At 49.5% G+C, this 23,359-nt stretch overlaps 1 protein-coding gene across 1 annotated transcript; it reads left to right on the plus strand.

Annotated features, from left to right (window-relative positions):
* The first annotated feature begins 3,574 nt into the window (after nucleotides 1-3,574).
* LOC116822368 (sphingolipid delta(4)-desaturase/C4-monooxygenase DES2-like) lies at nucleotides 3,575-15,237 on the plus strand. Its single transcript, XM_032776213.2, has 3 exons — nucleotides 3,575-3,668; nucleotides 11,161-11,903; nucleotides 14,933-15,237. Exons 1-3 carry the CDS (start codon nucleotides 3,587-3,589, stop codon nucleotides 15,074-15,076), a joined length of 969 nt encoding a protein of 322 aa, XP_032632104.1. The 5' UTR covers nucleotides 3,575-3,586; the 3' UTR covers nucleotides 15,077-15,237.
* The last annotated feature ends 8,122 nt before the right edge of the window (nucleotides 15,238-23,359 follow it).

The raw sequence follows: 23,359 nt of genomic DNA on the forward strand, positions 1-23,359 counted from the left end.
GGACTGAGCTCACAACCCTTTAACAGGCCAATGCTCAAACCACCAAGCTCTCCCTCCCCCCAAAAAAGAGGAAAAAAAAATGTCACCACCAACTGCGCCTCCCCACCAGCCGTGCCTCTCCGCTAGCCATCCTGCTAGCCCCTCACCAACTTGTCTTCAGGTCCCCCGCCACTTAACACAGCTCTGTGATTTCAGCTGTTAGTAGCAGGGGAAGCCTCGGTTCTGGCACACTCAGAACCACTAGCCCAGAGTAGGTCTAATGCTTAGCCCTAGGAATCAGTGATTTCAGCTCTGCAGCACCTAACAAGACTCCTAACTGAGTCAAAATTTGTTCTATCATTACACCATGGAGAGAGGAGGGGTCCAAGTGGTGTTGGGGCCCTCAGACAGGACTCTTGCTACCAGGTACACATACCTGTCCCCAGCCTCTCTCCCCACGCTCGCACTGAAGGGGTTAATGTAGTTTACACTGGAGAAGAACCTTGATGAGGGGAAGTTCACCTGTGTAGGGGCAGGAGGGGTTTCTGGGAAACCAGGGAGCTGGTAGCAGGAAAAGAGGTATTGCTGCTCCCCCTGGGATAAGGGGTTTGGGACTGAAGAGGAAGGATGGAAAAGGCAAGCCTGGGACAGACAAGGTAGGAAGTTGTCCTGGGGAGAGACAAGAAGGTTTAGGGTAGCACAGACCATGGCTGCAGGAGTTTGGGGCCCTGGACTGGAAGCCAGAGTACAGGGTGGGCCTGGGTTCCCCTATTCCTGAATGAATGGCACAGGTGGGCAGTGATCTCAAGACTGGCCAGGAGGACTATTAGTCACAATGACTGAGGGGGTGACTCAACTGCCTCGGACACTGAGGAGGACTTTGTTAGCACCCCAGATGACGCTTGTGACTTGGCCGGGAAGCTAAGCCATCAAGACAGGGTGCTGCAGGAGCAAGAGAGGGGGCCACAGAGCGAGACGACGAACCAAGAAATGGCCAGAAGAGGGTGTGGGGCTGAAAGAGCTAATCCCCAGAGCAGCCAGCAGGAGGCGCCCCTAGCTGTGAGTAGCAAACCCTGTGACAATGCCGTTTCTCAGTATTTCCAGACTCTCCATTTCTTGCGCGGTGCCTCAGCTCGAGAACGCTTCTCGGCATGAGATCGGAACAGGTATTGTCCAAACACAGTGGCTTTCTCGAGGTTACAGTCCTCCCTAAGCAGTAACACCACAACCAAAGTGGGAGCATTTTCAGGTGGCAGCTGTCAGACCATGTTATATAAACCTCCAGAACCACCTCCTCCCACTATGCGCACTAAAATGGCTACTTTTATATCCTTTTTTAAAAATCTGTTCTTGCAGCTTTCATATAGATGTGGAAGCTTTGTCCCCATTGTCTCCGGTCCTCAGCAAGATTATCAGGGAAGGATAAAGGCGAAGCAGGAGTGGCTTGCAACCCTCCCTCTTCTGGTTTTTTAATGCTTTTAACTTGTTTACTTTTGTATCCTCACTGAAGTGCAGTGCTCAGGTTCCAGCTGACCGGTGGATTACAGTTTCTTGTCTGGGTTTAGCAGTTTGCACCGTTTACTGATCTACTGGGCCCCTGACAAAAACAGCCACTCCTTGCTTCATGCAGAACATGCTTTCCACCATGAGATTAGAAAGATGCATAATGGGTGGGTGGCTATGGAGGGAGATAGATAATTGGATGGATGGATGGCTAGAAAGCCAAGAGTATCTTCCTTGTGAGTACACTGCAGGCTCTTCGCTTCAAGAACCAGAGTGAGACTAGTTTAAACCAGGACTCTCTTTAAGGGCCATGATGGCTCCTACTGACTGGAAGCAATGAGCAGGCAGGCTTGCAGTGGTGTCCGCATCATGGGATGTCCTCTAGTAACTATGCATGATATACTACAGAAATGGACTCTTGGGAAGGTGAGCTGGAATGGATTTCCTGAGTGGAAAATTGCTCTGATGAGCCTACTGTACTTTGAGATTTTAGGGAGAACGGTTTTACCATAAGGTTTCTGAGGACTATTGTATATGTCCAGGAATAAATTCTGCTCCCAGTGTGCCAGCCTTCTCACATGCTCATCGTACAAGGACCGGGAGACCCTCAGTGAGAGTGAAAGCAATGCTAAAAGGAAGCGCTCCCTTTTCTCCATTAATACATCATTAGCCTGTGGAACTCAATGCCACGTGATGTTCTCGAGGAAAAAAGTTTAGGAATATTTGGCTAATGTTTGCCTCCAACCTCAGCCCTCTTGCTTCAGGGTGAAAACCAGTCTCTTTTCCCTGCTGAGACAAGGTGGGGGAGATAATATCTTTTATTGGCCCAACTTCTGTGGGTGAGAGAGACCAGCTTTTGAGTTTACACAGAGCTCTTCTTTCCCCGCCAAACAGATTATTGCACCGTTGCTGACGGTGGGAAGTTGTTCCTGGAATTTTGCTCTCGAGCAAGTGAGACTAGCTGCTCTCAGAGACAGGATACGGGTATTGCTGGGCCTGTGATCTCACCTGGCAGAGCAATTTTTTGTATAAGTGCCATAGAGCCAAAGATACAGGCAAGTTGTTTCACTTCTCTGGGGTTTGTCTACAGAGGGATGTTATTCTGGCTTGGGGTAGGTGGTGAATTCAATGAAATACTCATTGTATTCACCCACTGTATAACCCAATGGTTAGGGCACCTACTTTGGAGGGGGGAGATTTGGGTACAAGCCACTGCTCTGAATCAAGCCATGCAGGGATTTGAACCCGGAGCCCACCTGTCTCCAGCGGGTGAGGTGAGAGCTGTGAACACCAGGCAATGGCAGCTGGCTGGTTTGGAGAAGGAATTTCATCATGGAGCTGAGAAAGCTCAGCCCAAGTTGCCCCTCTTGTGGGAAAAGCTTTGGGTTTGACGGCTCAGGACTTTCTGCAGGAAAAACTGTTCCGTCCAATGCCTCCCGACCAGCCGTCCTTGCCACAGCAAAAGCCTGTTTCCCAGGAGCTGTTCCAGTCAATTTTCCTGCGTGGACGAGCCTGTGGTTGTGTCCTTTTCCTCTGGCACATCGGTGCGGCTCCTGGCACCCAGTGGGACTGTGGTGCCGGGTCACTGGAAGCCACATCTTCGCGGTGGCTCTGCCAGCCTCTTTCCCAAGAAGAAACCCCCAAGAGCCTGACTTTGATGGACCCCCTCAAAGGCTCTGGAAAGGACGCCCAGGCCGGTCACATCAGGCCGTCGGTGACCGTGCAAGGGAACGTCTGCACAGCCTGCGGCAGCGCGTCTCGGGGCCCAGGTTTGCAGACTCAGGCTCCCGCTCAAAAGAGCTGGGTGTAGACGCCCCCTTAGTGGCCGGAGCCATTAATTTGGCCCCGGGCCCAAAACCTGGAACTTACAGACCAACTCCACCCCAGGGAGTTCTGATGCCCAGCCAAACAGGTCTGGCAGGTGCTTTGGGGAAGGGCAGGCAGGAAGGCATTTCAGCTCAGCCGGGTGTCTGTGGTGCGGTGCCTCTGGAAAAGCCAGTTGAAAGGATACAGCACACTCACCCAGGGGACGCTGCCCTGGCCGGGAGTCCTGGTTCCTTCGCCACTGTGGGAACGGGGCCGGTTCCAGTGGAGAGGACGCAGCATGGGGAACCAGGTCACCAGGGATGACTTTGAGTGGGTCTATACGGATCAGCCTCATACAGAGAGAAGGAAGGAGATCTTGGGTGAGTCTGGGTTGGGTTGGTACCACCATGGCTCCTGTCTGAAAGTGGGATGGTACTGAGGGAGGTGGATCAGAACCAGAAGCGAGCAGGAGGGGGAAGAGGGTCAGAACCAGAACTAGGGACAGGGAGGAGGTGGAGGCCAGAACCAGAGACAGGGAGGTCAGAGGGACAGGGGGAGGGATGGGTTGGGAACAAGGAGATCCAGAGAGAGGTGAATCAGAACCTGGGGGGATGAGGGCTTACTAGGGAGGGAGAAGGTGGGTCAGAACCAGGGTTGGGGGAAGATGGGTAAGAACTGGGGTGGGAACTGGAGCAACCAGAGAGGGAGGAGGTGAGTCAGAACCAGCGGAGGAAGGAGGTGGGTCAGAACCAGCTGGTGTTGAATGTAGAAAGTTGTAAGCAGCCCTCTTGATATTAGGCCAGGGCCACACTGAAGCTGGGCTGTGGTAGCCTTTCCAGTGTAGACAAGCCCTTCTACTGGGGTTTGTAGAGATTTGTACATCGATAATTAACTCATCACTGTGATATCTGTGGGGCAAATCGATTATGCTTAGGGTGACCATATTTCCCAAAGGGAAAAGGGGACACAGTGTAGGGGTAACCCGAGGTTCCCCCACCGAACGTGGGTCTGACCCAAGACACTCAGCTCATCTGAGCCCTGCCCCCTCCTCCCCGCATAGGTATGGCCTGAGCTGGTTGCCTGAGACCTGCCTGCACCCCTGCAGCTGGCGTCACTGCTCTGCCAAGCCCCTTCCCCCCGTGTGGTGCTGGCATCGCCGCTTGCCCTCTCATGTTTCTCTGCACCCTGCTGTTTTGACAAAAGTGGGCATTTGTCCTATCCCAAGCTTCATCAGTTGTCAAGAGCAAACAGGACAAATGCCCCATTGTGCCAAAAAAGTCAGGATGGCTGGGACAGGGCTTTAAAAAAGGACTGTCCTGGCCAAAACGGGCTGTGTGGTCACCCTAATTATGCAGGGATTAGTTTTTGCTTCAGCATGATTTTGGACCGGGAAACTCTGAGACTCTAAGAAGCATGGAGGTTGCTAAAGGAAATGTTACTCTGCTCCCCTCTCCTGGTGGTTCTCACAAACACACAGCTGCCTAAATTCACTGGGACTGTTGCGGAGCTTCTCCTGCTCCAAACCCCAGATCCCTACAACTTGAGCTTCTGGAGAATCCCCACCAGCACATAGCAGTATAGGCCCTATGACACGCAGTACCAATTTTCATCCCATCCAGCAGAGGGCAACAACCACATACACTAGTCTGAGTCTCATTTTCAGTCAACTCCGCTCCTGCCCTTGGGACAGGAATGGAAAAGATTCAGGTGAATTTAAGCCCTCTTTGTGCTCCCCCTATCCTGGGCCTTGCCTTTCCCCTGGTGTCATTTAGTGCAACCTCAGAGCTGCTGCTGGAATCCAAGCTCCACACCCTGTGGTCCCGGTGGGGGAAAGAATAACCAGCCCATAGTGTACTCTGGCCTCACCCTGAATCCACCCCCTATAGGCCCTGGAGGGGAAAGGGGACACAGAGAATAGCTACAGCACAGTGCATGCCCTGCCCCCCATCCACACTGATGCAATGAGCCATGTCCTTAGGCCAGCTCCATACTGGCAGGGCCGGCCCCCTGCATGGAGGGGATGCTTAAAGACTCGCAGAGCCGGCTCAACCCCCAAGCTCTACCCCAGCACAAAACACAGGCCCAGCGTGACAATCAGTGCCTTAGTTACCACAGTGATACAAAGCCTTGCGCTAGGGCGACAGAACTCCGCCCCGAATAGACTTGTTTGCAAAGCCAGGGGCAAACCCCTGCTCACCTAATGTCCTGTGAGATGTCAGGGTAGAACAGCACCAACGTTCAGGGGCTTGGTGGCTGTAGGGGACAAGATCAAAACAGCAGATGGACAGGGCCCTGCCAAATTCGCTGCCGTGAAAAACCCGTCACAGACCGTGAAATCTGGACTCCCCCGTGAAATGTGGCGTTTGTAGGTGGGGAGGGGTGTCCCAGTATTGCCACCCTTACTTCTGCGCTGCCTTCAGAGCTGGGCAGCCGGAGACCAGCTGCTGCTGGCTGGGCACCCAGTTCTGAAGGCAGCACCCTGCCACCAGCAGCAGGACAGATGTAAGGGTGGCAAGACCGTGACCCCCCCCCAATAACCTTGCAACCCTCCCTCCCCGCCACCTCCTTTTGGGTCAGGATCCCCACATTTAAAACCCTGTGAAATTTCAGATTTTTTTTTTTTTGAAAGGAGTTCTTGTGGGACCTTAGAGACTAACAAATTTGTTTGAGCATAAGCTACAGTCCACTTCATCGGATGCATAGAATGGAACATATAGTGAGGAGATATATATACACATACAGAGAACTTGGAAAGTTCACTACAGAAGTTTTTTTCTCTTAATTAATTAGCCTCTTAGAGTTGGTAGGACAACTCCCACCTTTTCATGGTCTCTGTATGTGTGTATATATATATATCAGGAGTCGGCAACCTTTCAGAAGTGCTGTGCCGAGTCTTCGTTTATTCACTCCAACTTAAGGTTTTGCGTGCCAGTCATACATTTTAACATTTTTAGAAGGTCTCTTTCTAGAAGTCTATAGTATAGAACTAAACTATTGTTGTATGTAAATTAAAAACCTTATTTACAACGTTTAAGAAGCTTAATTTAAAATTAAATTAAAATGCAGAGCCCCTCAGACCGGTGGCCAGGACCCGGGCAGTGTGAGGGCCACTGAAAATCAGCTCGCCTGCCACCTTCGGCACGTGTGCCATAGGTTGCCTACCCCTGATATATCTCCTCACTATATGTTCCATTCTGTGCATTCGATGAAGTGGGCTGTAGCCCACAAAAGCTTATGCTCAAATAAATTTGTTAGTCTCTAAGATGCCACAAGTACTCCTGTTTGTGGTTACAGACTCACACGGCTGCTACTCTGAAACCAGATTTTTAAAAAATCCTACGGCTGTGAAATTTACCAGACTGGATCTTGAATTTGGTAGGACCCTACTGATGGGGCTTGATTGTTTTTTTGGAGGGGCTTCATGAGTTGACATGCTCAGTTATCAGTCACATCGCTTGGGTCAAACTTTCCAAATGGCTCAGAGCCAGAGGTTCCCAAAGGCCCAGCTGACGGGGTGACAGTTTGCAGCCGGATTTCCTATAAAGTGTTAGGGATATCTTACGACAGCAGTTCCCAACGTGGTGCCCATGGGCGCCATGGCGCCCGCGGGGGCATCTAAATGTGCTCGTGTCCTGGCCGACAGTGGAGCATCCGCCAAAATGCCGCTGAATTTCTGCGGCATTTCAGCAGCGCCGCCTCTTGATGATGCCGCTTGCCGCTGACAGACGATGTCATCAAGAGGCATTGCCACTGAAATGCGCAGAAATTCGGCGGCATTTCTGTGGATGCTCCACTGCCGCACAGTCCTTTGTCTGGCACCCGCCAGACAAAAAGGTTGGGGACCACTGTCTTACGGGGTCGAGGGCAGCAAAAGCAGCTGGCAGATTTAAAGGGATTGCGTGTTTGTTGCTAAGAAACCATCAGCTGTAGAGTCTATCCTGATCAAGGAAACCCAAGGACTCGAGAAACTCCCCCGTGTTGCACCCTCTCTATGTTCGTCCCCCCAGGACAGAAGATTTGACGCAGATCAATGGTAATCAGGTTTGACAATGAGGTTACAATCGGCGCAGCCTCCTTTGCTGGGGCCAGTCAGACCAAAGGAATTTGAAATGTCAATTCCTTCCCTTTTTATCGTGGGAGGGTTCTTGGTTTGTGCTGTGGCCTTTGGCTCCATTTGGAGTCCTGTAGAAGGGACCGTTAGATGAAGCCCAGAGAGGTTAGGTTGAGTTCTGCCGCTCTGCAGGCACCAGGTGAAATCAATGTGAAACTTTGCAGAGGCATCATGCCCTGCAGCTTGTCTCAACATTTTCCTCCGGTGCAAAGTGGGGGGTAAAAGCTTCACGCTTGGGGGGGATTCTGGTGTTTTCCACGGACACGACCAGCCTTTACTCCAGTGCAGAGAGAGGCCAAATGTGCTGGTGGCGTCTTACGACCCACTTTGCACTATGATCCCCCGCGGCGAGGGGGGATCAGGGCCCTGGTCTGAGGCATCAGACGCGGCGTTGAACAACTGACTACTGTCAGCTATAAAAGGCACTTGGCACAGTGCTGCTGGCAGCTGTCACTTTGAGGCGTGCCTGGGTGATGCATTCAGAAAAGCCTTCTCGTGACTCATCTGGGTGACAAGTGTGTGTGATTTTTGTGTGTGTGATCGCCCAGTCGCTGGGGAAACTGAGGCAGGAAGCACAGGCGGCTCTCAATCTTCTTTTCAATAATGAGATCCAGGGATTAATTATTATTATTATTATCAGTCAGTCTCAGATTGCTTTACAAGGGGAGGCCAGTATCATGAGCCTTATTTTATAGATGGGGAAACTGAGGCAAAGGGACCAAGTGACTTGACCAGGCTCACCCAGCAGCAGAGGCCGAAGCAGACCCCAGCTCCCTTGAATCCTACTCCCAGGCACTATCCACTAGGCAACACTGCTTCCCTGAGATCCTACCCTCCTCGAACTCGCTCACTGCCTGGCATTTTGTCCAGCCCTCGGATCGCTTTTGCGGCTCAGATTGAACTCCGAAACCCAGCCCAGACAGCCTGCTGCATTGAGGGCCTGAGGCAAACCTCTGTGGGATTAGGCCAAGGTTGTGTATTGATGGCACTGGGTGTTGAAGCAGGACCCATTGTGGCTTTTCTGGCTCTCTGCGCAGGGCGTGGGTGTTTGCATTCATCAGGTGCCTTTGTGCCTTTTGTAACATGCAGGTGGGGTGGGTGCTGCTGGCACAAAGGTGGCTGCCCCTTGGCGCTAGGCGGCGGGCTCGCTCATGGCAACGGGGCTCTGCACGCGCACAGGCAGGCTCTGCCGGTTGCCCCGGGAGGTGCTGGACGTGACGCACAACAGATACACTGCAGCGCCGGGCCAGATCCCTCCAGGAAGCAGCCCCGTTGGGTCAGTGGCATTGCCTGCCTGCGCCAGGGAGGGAGGGGTTAGCCCCAGTGGGGGAGATGTTCCAATGGAGAATTCCCTGCTCCTCCAACCCCGCAGAGACCAGTGGAGACTTCCCCTGCCCTGCCCCACTGAGATGGGTGGAGACTTCCCCCGCCACATTGAGAAAAATGGAAACGACTGAGGACTGGCTGTCTAGTCCCAGAGGGCGGGATCTAGTCTGTGGCACTGATTTAAAAACACCTGTCTCTGGTATTTTGGTGCCTTGTTAATGCAAATGGATGAAGCTGGTTCAAAACCAGGCTGGCATCACTCCCCAGCTAGTGTCAATCAGGTGTTGTTCCTTCGAAGTCAGTGGGCCAGATCCCCAGACAAGTCAAATCCATCCCCTCCCTTGGGATTCAAATCCCTTTCAAAGTTCTGATCCAAACCCAGGGTCGGTGCTTCCATTAGGCGACCCTAGGCGGTCACCTAGGGCGTCAGGATTCGGGGGGTGGCATTTTGTGCACTCCCCACGGGGCACACGGGAGCTTCCGGTTCCGCTCCCGTCGTGCCGCTGAAGAAGGACCTTCTGCCGACGTGCCGTGGAAAACAGCGGCAGGCAATTGAGCAGCTCAATGACTGCCGCTGTCGCCTGCGGCATTTCGGCAGAGGGTCCATCTTCGGCGGCACGATGGGAGTGGAACCGAAAGCTCCCATGTGCCCCGTGGGGAGTGCACAAAATTCCGCCCCTCAAATTCTGCCTAGGGCGCCAGAAACTCTGGCACTGCTCCTGTCCAAACCCAAACTTCCCAAGCCTATAATGGGCTGAATCCAAACCTGCATCCTACATCGCTCCCTTGTGGGAGCGGAGAGCCAGGATTGGGTTTGGATATGAATAAAGGGGATTTTCTGGGGGTTTTGATGGGGTTGTGTAAAGCAACTGGCGGAAGGGATCTGCCGAAAACACAATTACAGCCAAATCCCATCTCTTCTGTCTGGTGTGGGATCACACAGAGCAAAGCAGCCCTCCGGGTCTGAGTTCAGCTCAGGTCCATCTTTGACATAGTTGCAGCTGCACTTCTTGGAGATCAGCTAGCATGCGGGAGGACATTGGTTAGAGCTGGTCGGGGAATTTTTTGACTGAACTTTTTTGCTGATTCATCAAAACCAAAATTTGCAGGGTCAAGTTCCTTGCTCTAGTGGCCAAGCTCAAGAGAGAGTTTAGATTCTGTAAAAGAGGGAAGATTCATAGATTTATGATTATTATTATTATTTTAAGGCCAGCACAGACTGTTAGAGGAGGATCTTGAATCCTGGGTTTCTCTATATCCCAAGTGAATATTCTAACCACGGGGCCAGCCCAGTGGGTCCGTGGCTGTCTCCCTTGTGTAGTTTCATAAGAAATTTTGAAAGCTCTTGGTCTGGTTTGGTTTTCCGATGTAGAATGCAAACACATTTCCAAGCCTCCCAATGTTTTGTGAAAAGGGGCTTGTTTTTTCCAGCCGGCCTTGCTACCGGTATAACAATAGCGGTTCACAAAATCAAACCACACACACACACACTCCCAACCAACATGTTTATATGGGCACAAAACGTGCCCGTAGACAGATGGCCTTGAAAATGTGACGTGAGCGTAACCTGCTGCAGGAGCAGCTGCTTGAGTTTGCAGAGAGCCTGGGACAATTGCTCTGCAGGGTGGGATCTGCCCAGCTCCACAGGAGTTCGCTCAGGCCCAGCAATGGCAGTCCTTTAATGTGGAGGGGATGAACAAGTCCACTTGCCCGTTAAAGCAGGTGGGAGAGGATCAGGTTAGCAGCTGGGAGCAACAGTTCATTCTGGCACCACCAGAGGGTGGGTTTATCACCACTTCCCCATCCCTGGGGTATTCCATGAGGACCCAGAGTTTTACATGCTTCGACTAAAGCAGAGCTCTTACCTGTCTGCTTCCGACTGGCTGTGCATAACCAGAGCCTCATGGTGTCCTCTGTGTCTGGGGAGCTCAGTGCTCAAAGGTGTGGCCTCTAAAGCCATAACCCCTGACTAAGAAGGAGCCAAGGCCAAGATAAATCTTAGATGCAGGAAACCAGGAAAGATTAATAGATTTTTGGGGCCACCTGGCCACCTTTAGGTCATCTAGTTTGACCTCCTGTATAACACACCTCTGTCTCAGTAAGGTACCATGATATTGGAGCACCTAACAGTCCCCCCATCATACATATGGGGAAACTGAGGCACGGACCCACAATGGCATTAAGACTCCCCATGCCCATTGATTTCAGTGCCTAAAAATTATTGGGGATCTTGGCCTAGGGGAGTTGCCCATGGAGTCTGTAGCAGTGGAGGGACTTGAACCACCGTCTTGCAGCTTCTGAAGATTGCCTCTTGGCTACTGATGCATTGAGCACAAAGGCTTCTGTAAGGTGGTACCGGCGTGCCATACCACCACTAGCAGGCTGGATCCCAGCCCTGCCCTTCCTGAGCTAACGTTTCCGCGTCTCCTCCACAGCCAAGTACCCTGAGATCAAGAAGCTGATGGGTCCAGATCCTCACCTGAAGTGGGTGGTGTCTCTGATGGTGCTGACCCAGCTGGTGGCCTGCTACTTGGTGAAGGACCTGCCTTGGAAGTGGGTCTTCTTCTGGGCTTATGCCTTCGGGGGCTGCCTCAATCATTCCATGACGTTGGCCATCCACGACATCTCCCACAATGTGGCCTTCGGCAACAAGAAGGCCAAGTGGAACCGCTTCTTTGGCATGTTCGCCAACCTACCCGTCGGAGTCCCCTATGCCACCTCCTTCAAGAAGTACCACGTCGACCACCACCGCTACCTGGCCGGGGACGGGCTCGACGTGGACGTCCCCACGGCCTTCGAGGGACGGTTCTTCCACTCGCCGCCCCGCAAGATCCTCTGGCTCTTTCTGCAGCCCCTCTTCTACGTCTTGCGGCCCCTCTACGTCAACCCCAAGCCCTTCACCGCCCTGGAGGTGATCAACTTCGCTGTGCAGCTGGCTTACGACCTCTTGATCTACTCCTTGTGGGGGCCCAAGCCTGTCTTCTACATGATCGCCGGCTCCACACTGGCCATGGGGATCCACCCCATCTCCGGACACTTCATCGCCGAGCACTACATGTATCTCAAGGGTTACGACACCTTTTCCTACTATGGGCCCTTAAACTGGCTGACCTTCAACGTGGGTTATCACATGGAGCACCACGATTTCCCCAGCATCCCGGGCAGCAAGCTGCCACTGGTAAGAACCTTCCCGCCCGCAAGCGTTGGGCGGGAAGGGGTAGAATCCCTGGGAAAGTGGGCGAAGCCTGGCGGGAAACCAAAAGACCCGCCCCCTTAAAATGGGGAGGGGCCACGGAGCCTGGAAATCAAGTGAATATGGGTGAGGTTGGGGTCGGTGCTTTAATTTGTAATGAAAGAGGCGCTAGGGCTTAAGCAATGTTTTTAACATTCACAATGGATGCGGCAAGCCTAGAGGTGCCAGGTATCAACCCGGGCACAAGTTAAGCGCTGGGTGGGTATAGGGGGGTCTGGATATTGATTGATATCCCCCAAGCCGGCACAGCCCAGATCCCAGTAGGGCGAGCTCGCCCCTCCGACTCCCAGCGTACCCAGGTAGGAAAGCAAACCTTGCTATCTGTGTGGGAACGGAGGCTCTTGGAAAGAGGGCCTGGGGCTGGGTTGGGGTAGAAAAGTTCTTGGTTTGGGGGGGTTGTGGGGGCTGTTGGTATAGGGGAGGGCTTCTGGGAATCAGGACCCCCGGGTTCTTTTTCCAGCTCTGCAAAGGGTGCAGGATCTAGTGAGTTAGAGGTGACTCCTGAGTAGGGTGACCAGATGTCCCAATTTTATAGGGACAGTCCCGATTTTTGGGTCTTTTTCTTACATACATTTCTATTACTCCCTACCCGCTGTCCCGATTTTTCACATTTGCTGTCTGATCACCCTACTCCTGAGTCCTCGTTCAGGGATGCTGTGTGGGCTAGTGGTTAGAGCAGGGAAGCCAGGCCTATTCCCAGCTCTGCGCTACCATGACACGTGTAAAGCGCATGGCTTCATCTCTAGGGCGCTTCCTCAGGCCTTGCATTGTGAGGGACTTTGCTTCTCCCCCACACTGTCGAATCCCTGCCCATGTTTTCTCCTCACTCCCTCTTGGGTCTGCTGGTGCTTGGCCCTCTGGTCAAGCCCTGGAATAATTTACTGCCCTTCTGGGGTGCTCAGCGTCCCAGCTGATGTGCACAAAAGGGCCTTCCCCCATCCTACTCGCCTCTGTGTTCCTCGCTCTGTTGCCCCCACAGAGTCCAACTGCTACATAACCTAGCCTTCCGCCCCTCTTGGGCTCCTCTTCGACCCCCATCCCCTCGTAGGACTTTGCTCAGGGCTCACCCACCCAGCCTCCTCCCCAGAGGGGAGCCCCCCTTATTTCTCCCTTCTCCGCTGAGTAGCTCACAAAATAGGTCACTGTCATTGCTCCCATTTTATAGCTGGGGAAACTGAGGCACCAAGAGGGGAAAGCCACTTGCCCAAGGTCACCGGTAGAGCTGGGAACAGAACCCAGGTCTCCTAAGTGCCAGGTGACTGCGCTACCCACTAGGAAACACTGCTGCTCACATAGCAGCCCCCTCCTTCCCCAGCTTGGCTGGCCTCAGTAAGGTGGATTCCACCCCTGTTGGTGCTGTTGGGAGGATTTAAGTGGTACCGTGTTGCCCTCCAGTGGGGAAGACATGCCACAGCACACTGGTGCTTTGCATCTTCAGAGGCTGCAGACTGCAATCGAGAGGGTCTCAAGCAAGGAGTGTGAGTGATCACCTTCCCTTTCTGTATGGATACAGGGGGGCCCGAGGGTTGGGCAGGGAATCCCGAAATTCCTAGGGGATGCCCTGAAACTTTTTTCCCACTGTACTATGTGATTGGCATGGAAAAGGCTGATATAACTTCCGCCCCCGCCCAGCCTTAAATCCTGCTATGTAAGAATGACGGTTTCAAGAGTCAGCCCTTGCAATCAGATATCGAAACCGACTTTCCTTCATGGGACAAATGGCTGTGAGATAAAGCAGGGCCAGATGGTTAAGTCAAGGAAGGGTGAGGCAGTGGTTAAGGCACTTGTCTGGCTCTCAGAAGACCTGGGTTCAATCTCTTGTGACCATGGCCGAGTATCTTATTTGCTCCGTACCTCCATTCCCTGAGTGTGAAATGGGGAAATCGGATGAGTGCAGGTTACAGCTGCTCCACTGAGGACCGGAGCTATTTCAGCCTCAAGTACAGATCCTTGGGTTTTTTAGCTCTGTCAATCCTCTGGTATGTCTGCCAAGGCAGAAGTGATGACAGTAGCACCTCACCTAAGGTAAATATATTATGGTAATTAGGGACAGATGAGTATGATCACACCTCTTGGCCCTAGCAGCTGGTCAAAAATGTGGGTCTTCCAGGTTTTTCCAAGTTGTAAGAGAAATCAATGATAAAGACAGGTACCTTTGAGGATGGCTTGTTTTATTTGCAAGGGATGTGAAATATTCTGTTTCCCTGAACCCAGCAGGAGCCAAGCAACAGCAGACAGGTTCCTTGCCCACAGCTCCAAGCCTCTTTCCAGACAGTATAGTGCCCAAAAGCTCTCTCTCTAGGCTTCTCTCCAGGCCACATGTTATGCTTGTCCAGGCTGTGTCTGGAGCATCTGTCTTTCTGCATGCATCTCTGCTTGGCGACCTCCCCCGTATTCAAGCAATATCCAATTAAACCCTCTTCCCCATAGAGTTCAAATTCATGCATGGCCTTGGATGTGCCTTTGTTTTGGGCAGAGATTGGCATTATTTCATAAAGGAGCCTAACTGCTTCTAATATCTCTTAAAAGAAGGGTGGTGGTTGCACCCAGCAGCTTTAAGATTTATAGGTTTAACCCAGCCATATGTGGTGTATTGTAAACTTACACTTAAATGTAAAGCTTGTGATTTTAAAGGGTTTTCCCATCTCTGCTTGCAAACTATGGGGTTCTGAAGGGAAGTGTGTGATCAGAGCAAGGCTGAGGTGACTTATGCCTCACTGTTTATAGGGAGCAGCCTGTTTTGACTCTCTCTGTTTTGGGTCTGGATTCTCAGAAATAAAGCCGTGTTAGAGTGCAATCTTCCAGCCAGAGTACTGATGTTTTTATCTAACTTCTCTGTGCATATGCCATGAGCGTGACACCACAGAATGCTGGGCTGTTGTGCATCTCCATCTAAAAGTCCCAAGGCAGAGATTTGTGTTCACTGTCCGACCCCCCTGTGTCTCTGCTTCCAGGTGAAGAAGATTGCTGCTGAGTACTACGACCATCTGCCCTACCACACCTCCTGGGTCTGCGTCCTCTGGGACTTCGTCTTCTGTGACTCACTGGGGCCCTTTGCCCGTGTGAAGAGGAAGTACAAAGTGGCCAAGGCGGAGTGAAACAAGAGAGTCACCCAACCGAGCTCCCGGCTCTCTAGCCTCTCAGGGGACCGGGGGAGGTTTGACATCGGGGAGTTATTTATACCTGTCGTCTAATACCAGATGTGTACGCGCTTCATTTAAGGGTCAAATATTCTCATAGACTCCATTGACCGAGACATGAGTCATTAGGCAGCCTCATCGGGCCACGGGAGCACACCTCCTACTAGTGTACAATTACCCACACTCCTCCCAGCAACCAACACAGGGGATGTGGCCAATGGTATTGAGGGATGGCTGAGAAGGGGGTGTGGCTAGGGTATCTCCTGGGATCCCCAGCTGCTGCTAACAGTCAGCGTAGATTAGAGCAGCCTTCAGGCTGCTCTGTGCCAAGGACTAGCTTAGCATCCAGATGACTTTCCTGCCACCTTCATTCCCCCACCCCGACTTCTTATCAAATAGGCCCCAGCCAATCTGGAGCATCGACTGGTACGTGTACATAGGTATTACTATGGGCCATCAAAGATACCTCAAATCTAGGCTGCAGCTTTATAGGCCTGATTCCAAGCTCCCTCAAAGAGGTGTGAATCTGGAGTGACCTCCACTGAAATCCGTGCCACTGAACAGGTGTAAATCACTCCACGGGAGTCAGTGGGGCTGATTCATGCCTCCCTCACCTTGCCCTAGCACTGATGTAAATAAAACGAGAATTGGGCCCCTTATAAAATGTGAACTACCCAGATCTGCAAGAAAGGACCATGCAGACATAATGCAAAGATACAGCAAAGATACTTAATTAGTCATGTTCCTTATATTAAAAGTAACTTGGGGAGAAGCTTCTTTTGGAGCTGTCCCTTTTTTAGCTCCTTTGATGGAAAAAAGAGACAGAAAAGATTTTTTTAACCCATTGGAATGTCAACTCTGGTTTGATTTCTGCTGGAGAGCTGCTTGGAGGTCTCTAAGGTGTCGCTTGAAACCACTCCTGGAAAGGAGAGGGAGAGGCTGGCAGTTTAACAAAGAGCGCTCACCTCCCACCTGTTTGTTGGGTGCTTGAGTTTGTTGGTGTCAGTGTGGCTCTGGCTCTGGATATTTGCAAACTTTTAGTCCATACAGGTCTTGCATTATCTCTGTGTGTTTGCCATGGTGGGATCATTTGCTTACAAATGACGGATGGCATTTTGAAAGTGTAAATTAAGTTGGAGTTGTCAGATCTTACTGTGAAAGGGCGGGAGGAAGGGAGATTTGATGTGGGAGCTGGGTTTTGTTAAAAATAATGTCTTATTTTATAGAGTCTTTCATCCTTAAGGATCCCAAGAACTTAGTGTTGAGGTGTAGCAGCTGTTTTGTAGCTGTAGACTTCAGAGCAGGGAGTAAAGAAGGTCCCACCTCCGGCTGAGATTGCTGGGCAAGTTTAGAGAGCTGAACAGAATGACCGGCGTGGGAACCTTGCCAGAGGCCTGAGCCTCTTGGGGGGAAGCACCCTGGCATTTTTAATGATCTCACATTAGTCAGGTCATTGAGTTGACATGGCGGCACAGCACCCCCTAGTGCCATGCTGGAGCATTGAGGTGAGCATGTATTGTGAGGGGAGAGCGCCCCGCTCTTGAGTCACCCACCCTGCAGCATCATCTCCGGTTGTGTATTTGTTCTCCCAGTCCTGACCTGTCAGCCACTCCACTGAGCTTGTGAGATCTCACCAGAGTCACAGCATCCTGAGCGGGTACGTCCAGCGGGCCTCTTCTACCATCTGTCCCTCTCCAGGGCCCATTTCAGGTCTGGAACGAAGGCCAGCACTGGTTCTCCCCTTGGTGGCATGGGAGGAGTTCTGCAGATACAGCAGCAGATATCAGATGCAACAGCAGACGAGTCCTCCAGGCCTGATCCGCAAGCCCCATCTCTGCCCCCCAGTAGCTGCCCTTCCTCTCCCGGTTTGTGTTGATCACTCATATGATTTCTCCATAGGAACAAGAGGGCCATTGACCTGCGTTGAACTGCACAGGAGTCACAGCAGGGGCAGGCCGAGTGGTGTTTTAGACTGTCTGACTATGTGTGTGTGGTGCCGATCTTGGGGCATTGGACAAGGTTGCTAGGTGCTATCTTAATGCATCTAATAATACAACCCTGGCAAAAAGGCTGGCTTTGGGATACTGGTTCATTTGACTTTACAGAGCCGTGGAATGAGATGGTTGGTGTGGGTCTGCGTGCTGAACTGACATAAGAACGGCCAGACTAGGTCAGAGCAAAGACCCATCTATCCTCCTATTGTCTTCTGACAGCTGGTGCCAGATGCTTTAGAGGGAATGACCAGAACAGGGCAATTATGGAGTGATCCATCCTGTTGTCCAGTCCCAGCTTCTGGCATTGAGAGGCTTAGGGACACCCAGAGCATGGGGTTGCGTCCCTGATTATAGTGGGTAATAGCCATTGATGGACCTCTCCTCCAGGAACTTCTCTGATTCTTTTTTGAACCCAGTTATATTTCTGGTCTTCACAGCATCCCTTGGCAAGGAGTTCCACAGGTTGACAGTGTGCTGGGTGAAGAAACACATCCTTATGTTTGTTTTCAACCTGCTGCCTATTAATTTCATCCGGTGACCCCTGGTTCTTGTCACAGAAACCGACTTTTTAAACTGCCAGGGGGTGCTCAACCCCTGGCTCTGCGCCAGGTCATGCCCCCACTCCACTCCTTTCCCCAAGGCCACACCCCGCTCTTCCCACCCCCACCCCACCTCTTCCCGCCCAGTTCTGCCCCCTCCCCAGAGCACCATGTCTCTGCTTCTCCCCCTCACTCCCAGCCTCCCTGCATGCCACAAAACAGCTGTTTGTAGCAGGCAGGAGGCGCGGGGAGGGGCAGATCCATGGGGCCACCAGCAGGCAGGAGGCACTGGGGTGGTGGTGGCAGGAAGAGCTGGTACGGGGGCTGCTGGTGGGTGCTCTACACCCACCATTTCCCCCCCATGGGTGCTCCAGCCCCGAAGCACTCACAAAGGCAGCGTCTATGGTTCTTGTGTTATGAGACAGGGTAAATAACACTTCCCCAGTCACTTTCTCCACACCAGTCAACATCTGATAGACCTCACTCACATCCCCCCTCGACTGCCTCTTCTCTAAGCTGAACGGTCCCAGGCTTTTTAATCTCTCCTTCCACGGAAGCTGTTTCATGCCCCTCATCACATTTGTTGCCCTTCTCTGTACTTTTCCCACTTCTAATATCTCTTTTGCGAAACAGGGCGACCCAAACGGCAGGCTGGATTCAAGCTGGGGGCGTACCATGGATTGGTAGAGTGGCATTATGATATTTACTGTCTTATTATCGACCCTTTTCCTAAGGGTTCCTAACCTTCTGGTTGCTTTTTTCTGCCGGCTGCTGCACAGCAAGCAGAGGTTTGTCGGAGAACTTGAGCCGCTCAGCTGCATCATAGGTGCTAGCAGCAGGCTCACGCCGTTCGGTGGAGTTCTGGAAGAGGCTGTGGTTAGGCCAAGGGGCAGGCTGAAGGACCAATATTGCACCCTGTGGGGTTGGGCAACTGGACAGCAGCTTCCAGCTCTCAGGAGGGGGTGCTAGCCAGAGGGTTTGCGCCCGAAGAATGTGCCTGGGGACCCCATGACTGGGGCAGTGGCTGGTTCCAGAGACTTAGAAGATGGTCACGGCCCTCTAGTGAGTGGTCGAGAGGGGCTGCTCAGCTGGGAGCTGACTCACCTGCTGAATTGCTAATCACAAGGGAGGTTCCCCATCATCATCTCATGTGGCAGGGGACTAGGGTTCTGCCACAGGGAGCTGTAAGCTCTGTCCTTGCTGCTCCTGTGAAGGTCTGAGCCACTCTACGTGCAACATGGAGCCAGCTGTGCCGTTCCAGGGGTTCGTCTCCAGCTCCGAATCAGAACTCTGTGGGGTGTTGCGGGGGGCAGAACCCCTGTCTTGGTGAAATCGGTGGCTGGGGGGTTGGGCCCATCTGGTTTGGACAGGGCTGACACCTCATACCCTGAAGCCAGCTGCAGAACCTAATTCGGATGTCAGCCCAGCTTCCTCATTTCCTCGCTACTGATTGGTTCAAATCTCCATTCCCACCCCCATCTTCCAAAACGCTGCTGCAAGAATCAGGGGAAGGGATAAATTTGATGAGTGAATTTCAGTGCCCAGTCTGGAGTGGCAATCCCTGGGGCCTGGCTGCTGTGCCTATGGAGAAGGTACAGTGCAAGGAGAAGCAGGACAAACCACGTAGGATCATAAGACTGGAAGGGACCTCAAGAGGTCGTCTAGTCCAGTCCCCTGCACTCATGGCAAGATTAAGTATTATCTCGCCCATCCCTGACTGGTGTTTGTCCAACCTGCTCTTTAAAATTTCCAATGATGGAGATTCCACAACCTCCCTAGGCAATTTATTCCAGTGTTTAACCACCTTGATAGTTAGGAACTTTTTCCTAATGTCCAACCTAACCTCCCTTGCTGTAGTTTAAACCCACTGCTTCTTGTTCTATCCCTAGAGGCTAAGATGAACAAGTTTTCTCCCTCCTCCTTATGACACCCTTTTAGGTACCTGAAAACTGCTATCATGTCCCCTCTCGGTCTTCTCTTTTCCAAACTAAACAAACCCAATTCTTTCAGCCTTCCAATCTTCTTCCCTCGTAGGTCATGTTCTCTAGACCTTTCATCATTTTTGTTGCTCTTCTCTGGACTTTCTTAAATTTATCCACATCTTTGTTGAAATGTGGTGCCCAGAACTGGACACAACCCTCCAGTTGAGGCCTATTCAGCGTGGAGTAGAGCGGAAGAATGACTTCTCGTGTCTTGCTTACAATACTCCTGCTAATACCGCCCAGAAGGATGTTCGCTTTTTTTGCGACAGCGTTACGCTGTTGACTCATATTTAACTTGTGGTCCACTCCGACCCCCAGATCCCTTTCCGCAGTGCTCCTCCCTAGGCAGTGTCGGAGAAAAACACAGTTCTCGCTTTTTTGTTTCGGTGCAGCAAAATTAAATACTTTATTATTTTTTTAGCAATTGCAATAGAGGGAGGGAGTGCCCTAGGACACAGGGTTGCCCCAGTCCCGGACAGGTCTCTCAACAGGTAAACAATTACAGCAGCATTTATACCTTTGTTACAGACAATAATGAGCAACAGCTGCATTTTGTTTATACATGGGCTATTTTGCTATTTTATTTTTCTTACTTTTGGGCGCCAGTCTACGTATTTGATTATTAGTGCAAGGTTGTGATAACTTTTTACACAGTTTTTTTTTACTTGCCTCACATTATTTTTGCTTCTACAAATCTCACGTCATTAGGGTTACAGCTGGCCTAACTCTTGCTGACAGACTGACATGCATTAAGATCCCCTACAAATCTTTGTCAATTTTTTCCCTTCTTCCACACTCCCCCCTTTTGTACTTTTAGTACAACAGATATTTTTAAATTTTTATTTGCATTAAGCTATGGATTTTTGATTTTACATTAGATGTTTTAACTTTAGGGATTTTTATTGGATGTAATGACAATTTATGATTAGCATGGACACGAAAGGTGTTATGTTTTTTATAATAATAACAACATATTTTTAAACTATTTTTAAAAGGGTTGTTATAGCGCCTCATAGTATTAAGTCCAAACATAAAATACAAATGCAGTGTGGTATTTAAAAATAAGACCTTAATGTATGTGTATATACACTAATGTAAGTAACTGTTACCAAAAAACGCCCAAAGTACCCTGTAAAGCAAAAGCTCATAACCAAAACTACTCTAACGCAAGCCCGGTAACTAGTAGATCTTTAGGAGATCCGACCCATGGTGGGCTGACTCGGCCTGGCATCGTCCAATAAAAAAGCTACCTAAGTCTAAAAGTGTGTAAACCCATCTTCCCTCCCCCTTTCCTTTCTGTGTGAGCTACTAACAGTCTAATCATTTCACTAAATGCAATCAAAATAAGCAGCGCTGTCTCCCTGAGACTAGCCAACGCTCTTTGCTGAAGGGAGATGTAGGAGGGTCGTGGCCATCCTCGTTAGCCTCTCCTGTGTGAGTACCCTGTAAAAAAAAACCCTTAGTTTATATGCCGCTAGCGCGGACAAAGCATCCCACCTTAATATATATAATTAAAAAACAAATAAAAATAAAAAACAATCTAAGCATTCCAGCTCACCCCCTAAGGGTACCCCATCTTATTTCATGTACGTACATTATAGTCCAACAACCTGCAGGTATTTAAACAATTAAAATGTTTACACGCGTAAAAATCCATCTAAACAATGCCCACTAAAAAATACCTTCAGTCTAAATAAAATCATACATCTAAAAAAAGCTTTTAATCACCAAAAAAACCTCTAACAATATAAACAATTTGTCTATTAAAAAAAGGAATGGGTTAATCTAAAATTCAGCTTAGCCCAAAAATAAAAAAAAAATTGCTCTGCATTCAAAATCAAAAATCAACACAAACTATACTAAATACAAAAAAACCCTGCTTTCAACCCCAATTAACTATAAAAAACAAACCAAAAGCAATACAAATTACAAAACTAAAATTACATTTGCAAAGTTTAACTATCCAATAAAATCCAACAATGTAACCCCAAAGCCAATATAGCTTGGTGCCACCAAAAAGCCACAAGCAGCCAACCTAAACTAAAATCTCTAAAAAAAACACCACAAAAAATTCCAAAATATAAAAAAACAGCCCTCCCAAAAGCAAAAGCATATTAAAAATTCTAAACAAGCTATATACAAAATAATCTCTCATCCACGTCTCTCCCTTCTCTAAACGTTATACACAAACATAACCAATCTAAACATATATAAATATAAAAATAGCTTAAAACTTAAAACATTAATATTTTTCCTAAATAATATAAAAGCGTTCCCAACACTCTCCATTATTGTTTTATTATTTTATTAATAAAGCTTTAAAATTCAGTCATATGGTATGTTTTCTTTATCTTTCCCAACGTCCTGCAGTGTCAGCCTAATCACCTAACACAAAAAATAAATTAGTAACAAAAATTTGTCACAGTTTAGTAAGCAATTGAGAGGGGGAGAGCCCTGCAAAATTTACACCATCTGTTTGTTTTAACCTAGTTATTTTTATGTCTGCTTTGCTTAGTATTGTTAATATTATATTTTAAAAATTGCATGATTAAAAAAATGCCCACTCAGCCATAATAAATCTACAAACTAAAAAAAAGTTTAGCATTCTTCTCTCCACCCTAATTAACTAAAAAAAATAACAAGTAAATCTACCCCAATTATAACAAAACTAAACAATAAAAAAATTTAAAAATATATATATATATACTTAATAACTAAAATTAAACAATTAAAAGCATAAATCATAAATCAAGCAGCAACTCAAACCTACGCCCAAAGCAAGTTGCTGGCCTTAAAACAAAACTTCCAAATAAAAAAAAAAGCCCTAAGCAAATACAAATCCTTCAAAAACTTATCAAAATGTAACCATTTATACTCAGCATAGGCCATAACAGCAATATATTTGCCACACAAAAAAATTAAATAATTAAACGCCAATAAGCCATATGTTTTTACCCAAATGACAAAGCTTCACAAAAAAAACCTCAAGTAATCTTGTAAATAGTCATATTTAAAAAAAAACCCCAAAAAGGGTGGGGGCTAATTAAAAAGCCCACCCTCCTAGCTAAACTAATAGTGGAACAAGTTGGTGCCCATAGAAAAGGGACGGTTCAGCAAGAAAAGCAGGATCGGGCCCAAGCAGGCAGGCAACTTGTTCCACTATTAGTTATTATAACTTTGCATTAATAATCAAATACGTAGACTGGCGCTTAAAAGTAAGAAAAATAAAATAGCAAAATAGCCCATGTATAAACAAAATGCAGCTGTTGCTTATTATTGTTTGTATTATTGTTTGTTATTGTTTGTGATAAAGGTATAAATGCTTGTTGTAATTGTTTATTTGTTGAGAGACTTGTCTGGGACTGGGGCAACCCAGTGTTTTAGGGCATTTTTTTTTTTATTGTAATTGCTAAAAAAATAGTAAAGTATTTAATTTTGCTGCACTTAAATGAAAAAGCGAGAACTGTGTTTTTCTCCGACAGCAGTCATGTCCCATTTCCCACCTACACGCAAGCATGTGTTATTTAGGGAAGTTGTCATCATTCAGGCCTGAAAGTGGAGGCACTGCTGGTGCTAGATCCACTGGTGCTAGATCCATGAGGCAGATCTGCACATCGATGGGCCCCCGGGAGGTGATTGCTGTGGGCCCACAGACACATCAGATGAAGTTCTAACAGAGGCTAACCATGCGCTTGGTTCTTAGCTCGTTAGAATTCAGCGCACAGG

Source organism: Chelonoidis abingdonii, chromosome 11, assembly GCF_003597395.2.
Source record: "Chelonoidis abingdonii isolate Lonesome George chromosome 11, CheloAbing_2.0, whole genome shotgun sequence".
NCBI lineage: Eukaryota > Metazoa > Chordata > Testudines > Testudinidae > Chelonoidis > Chelonoidis abingdonii.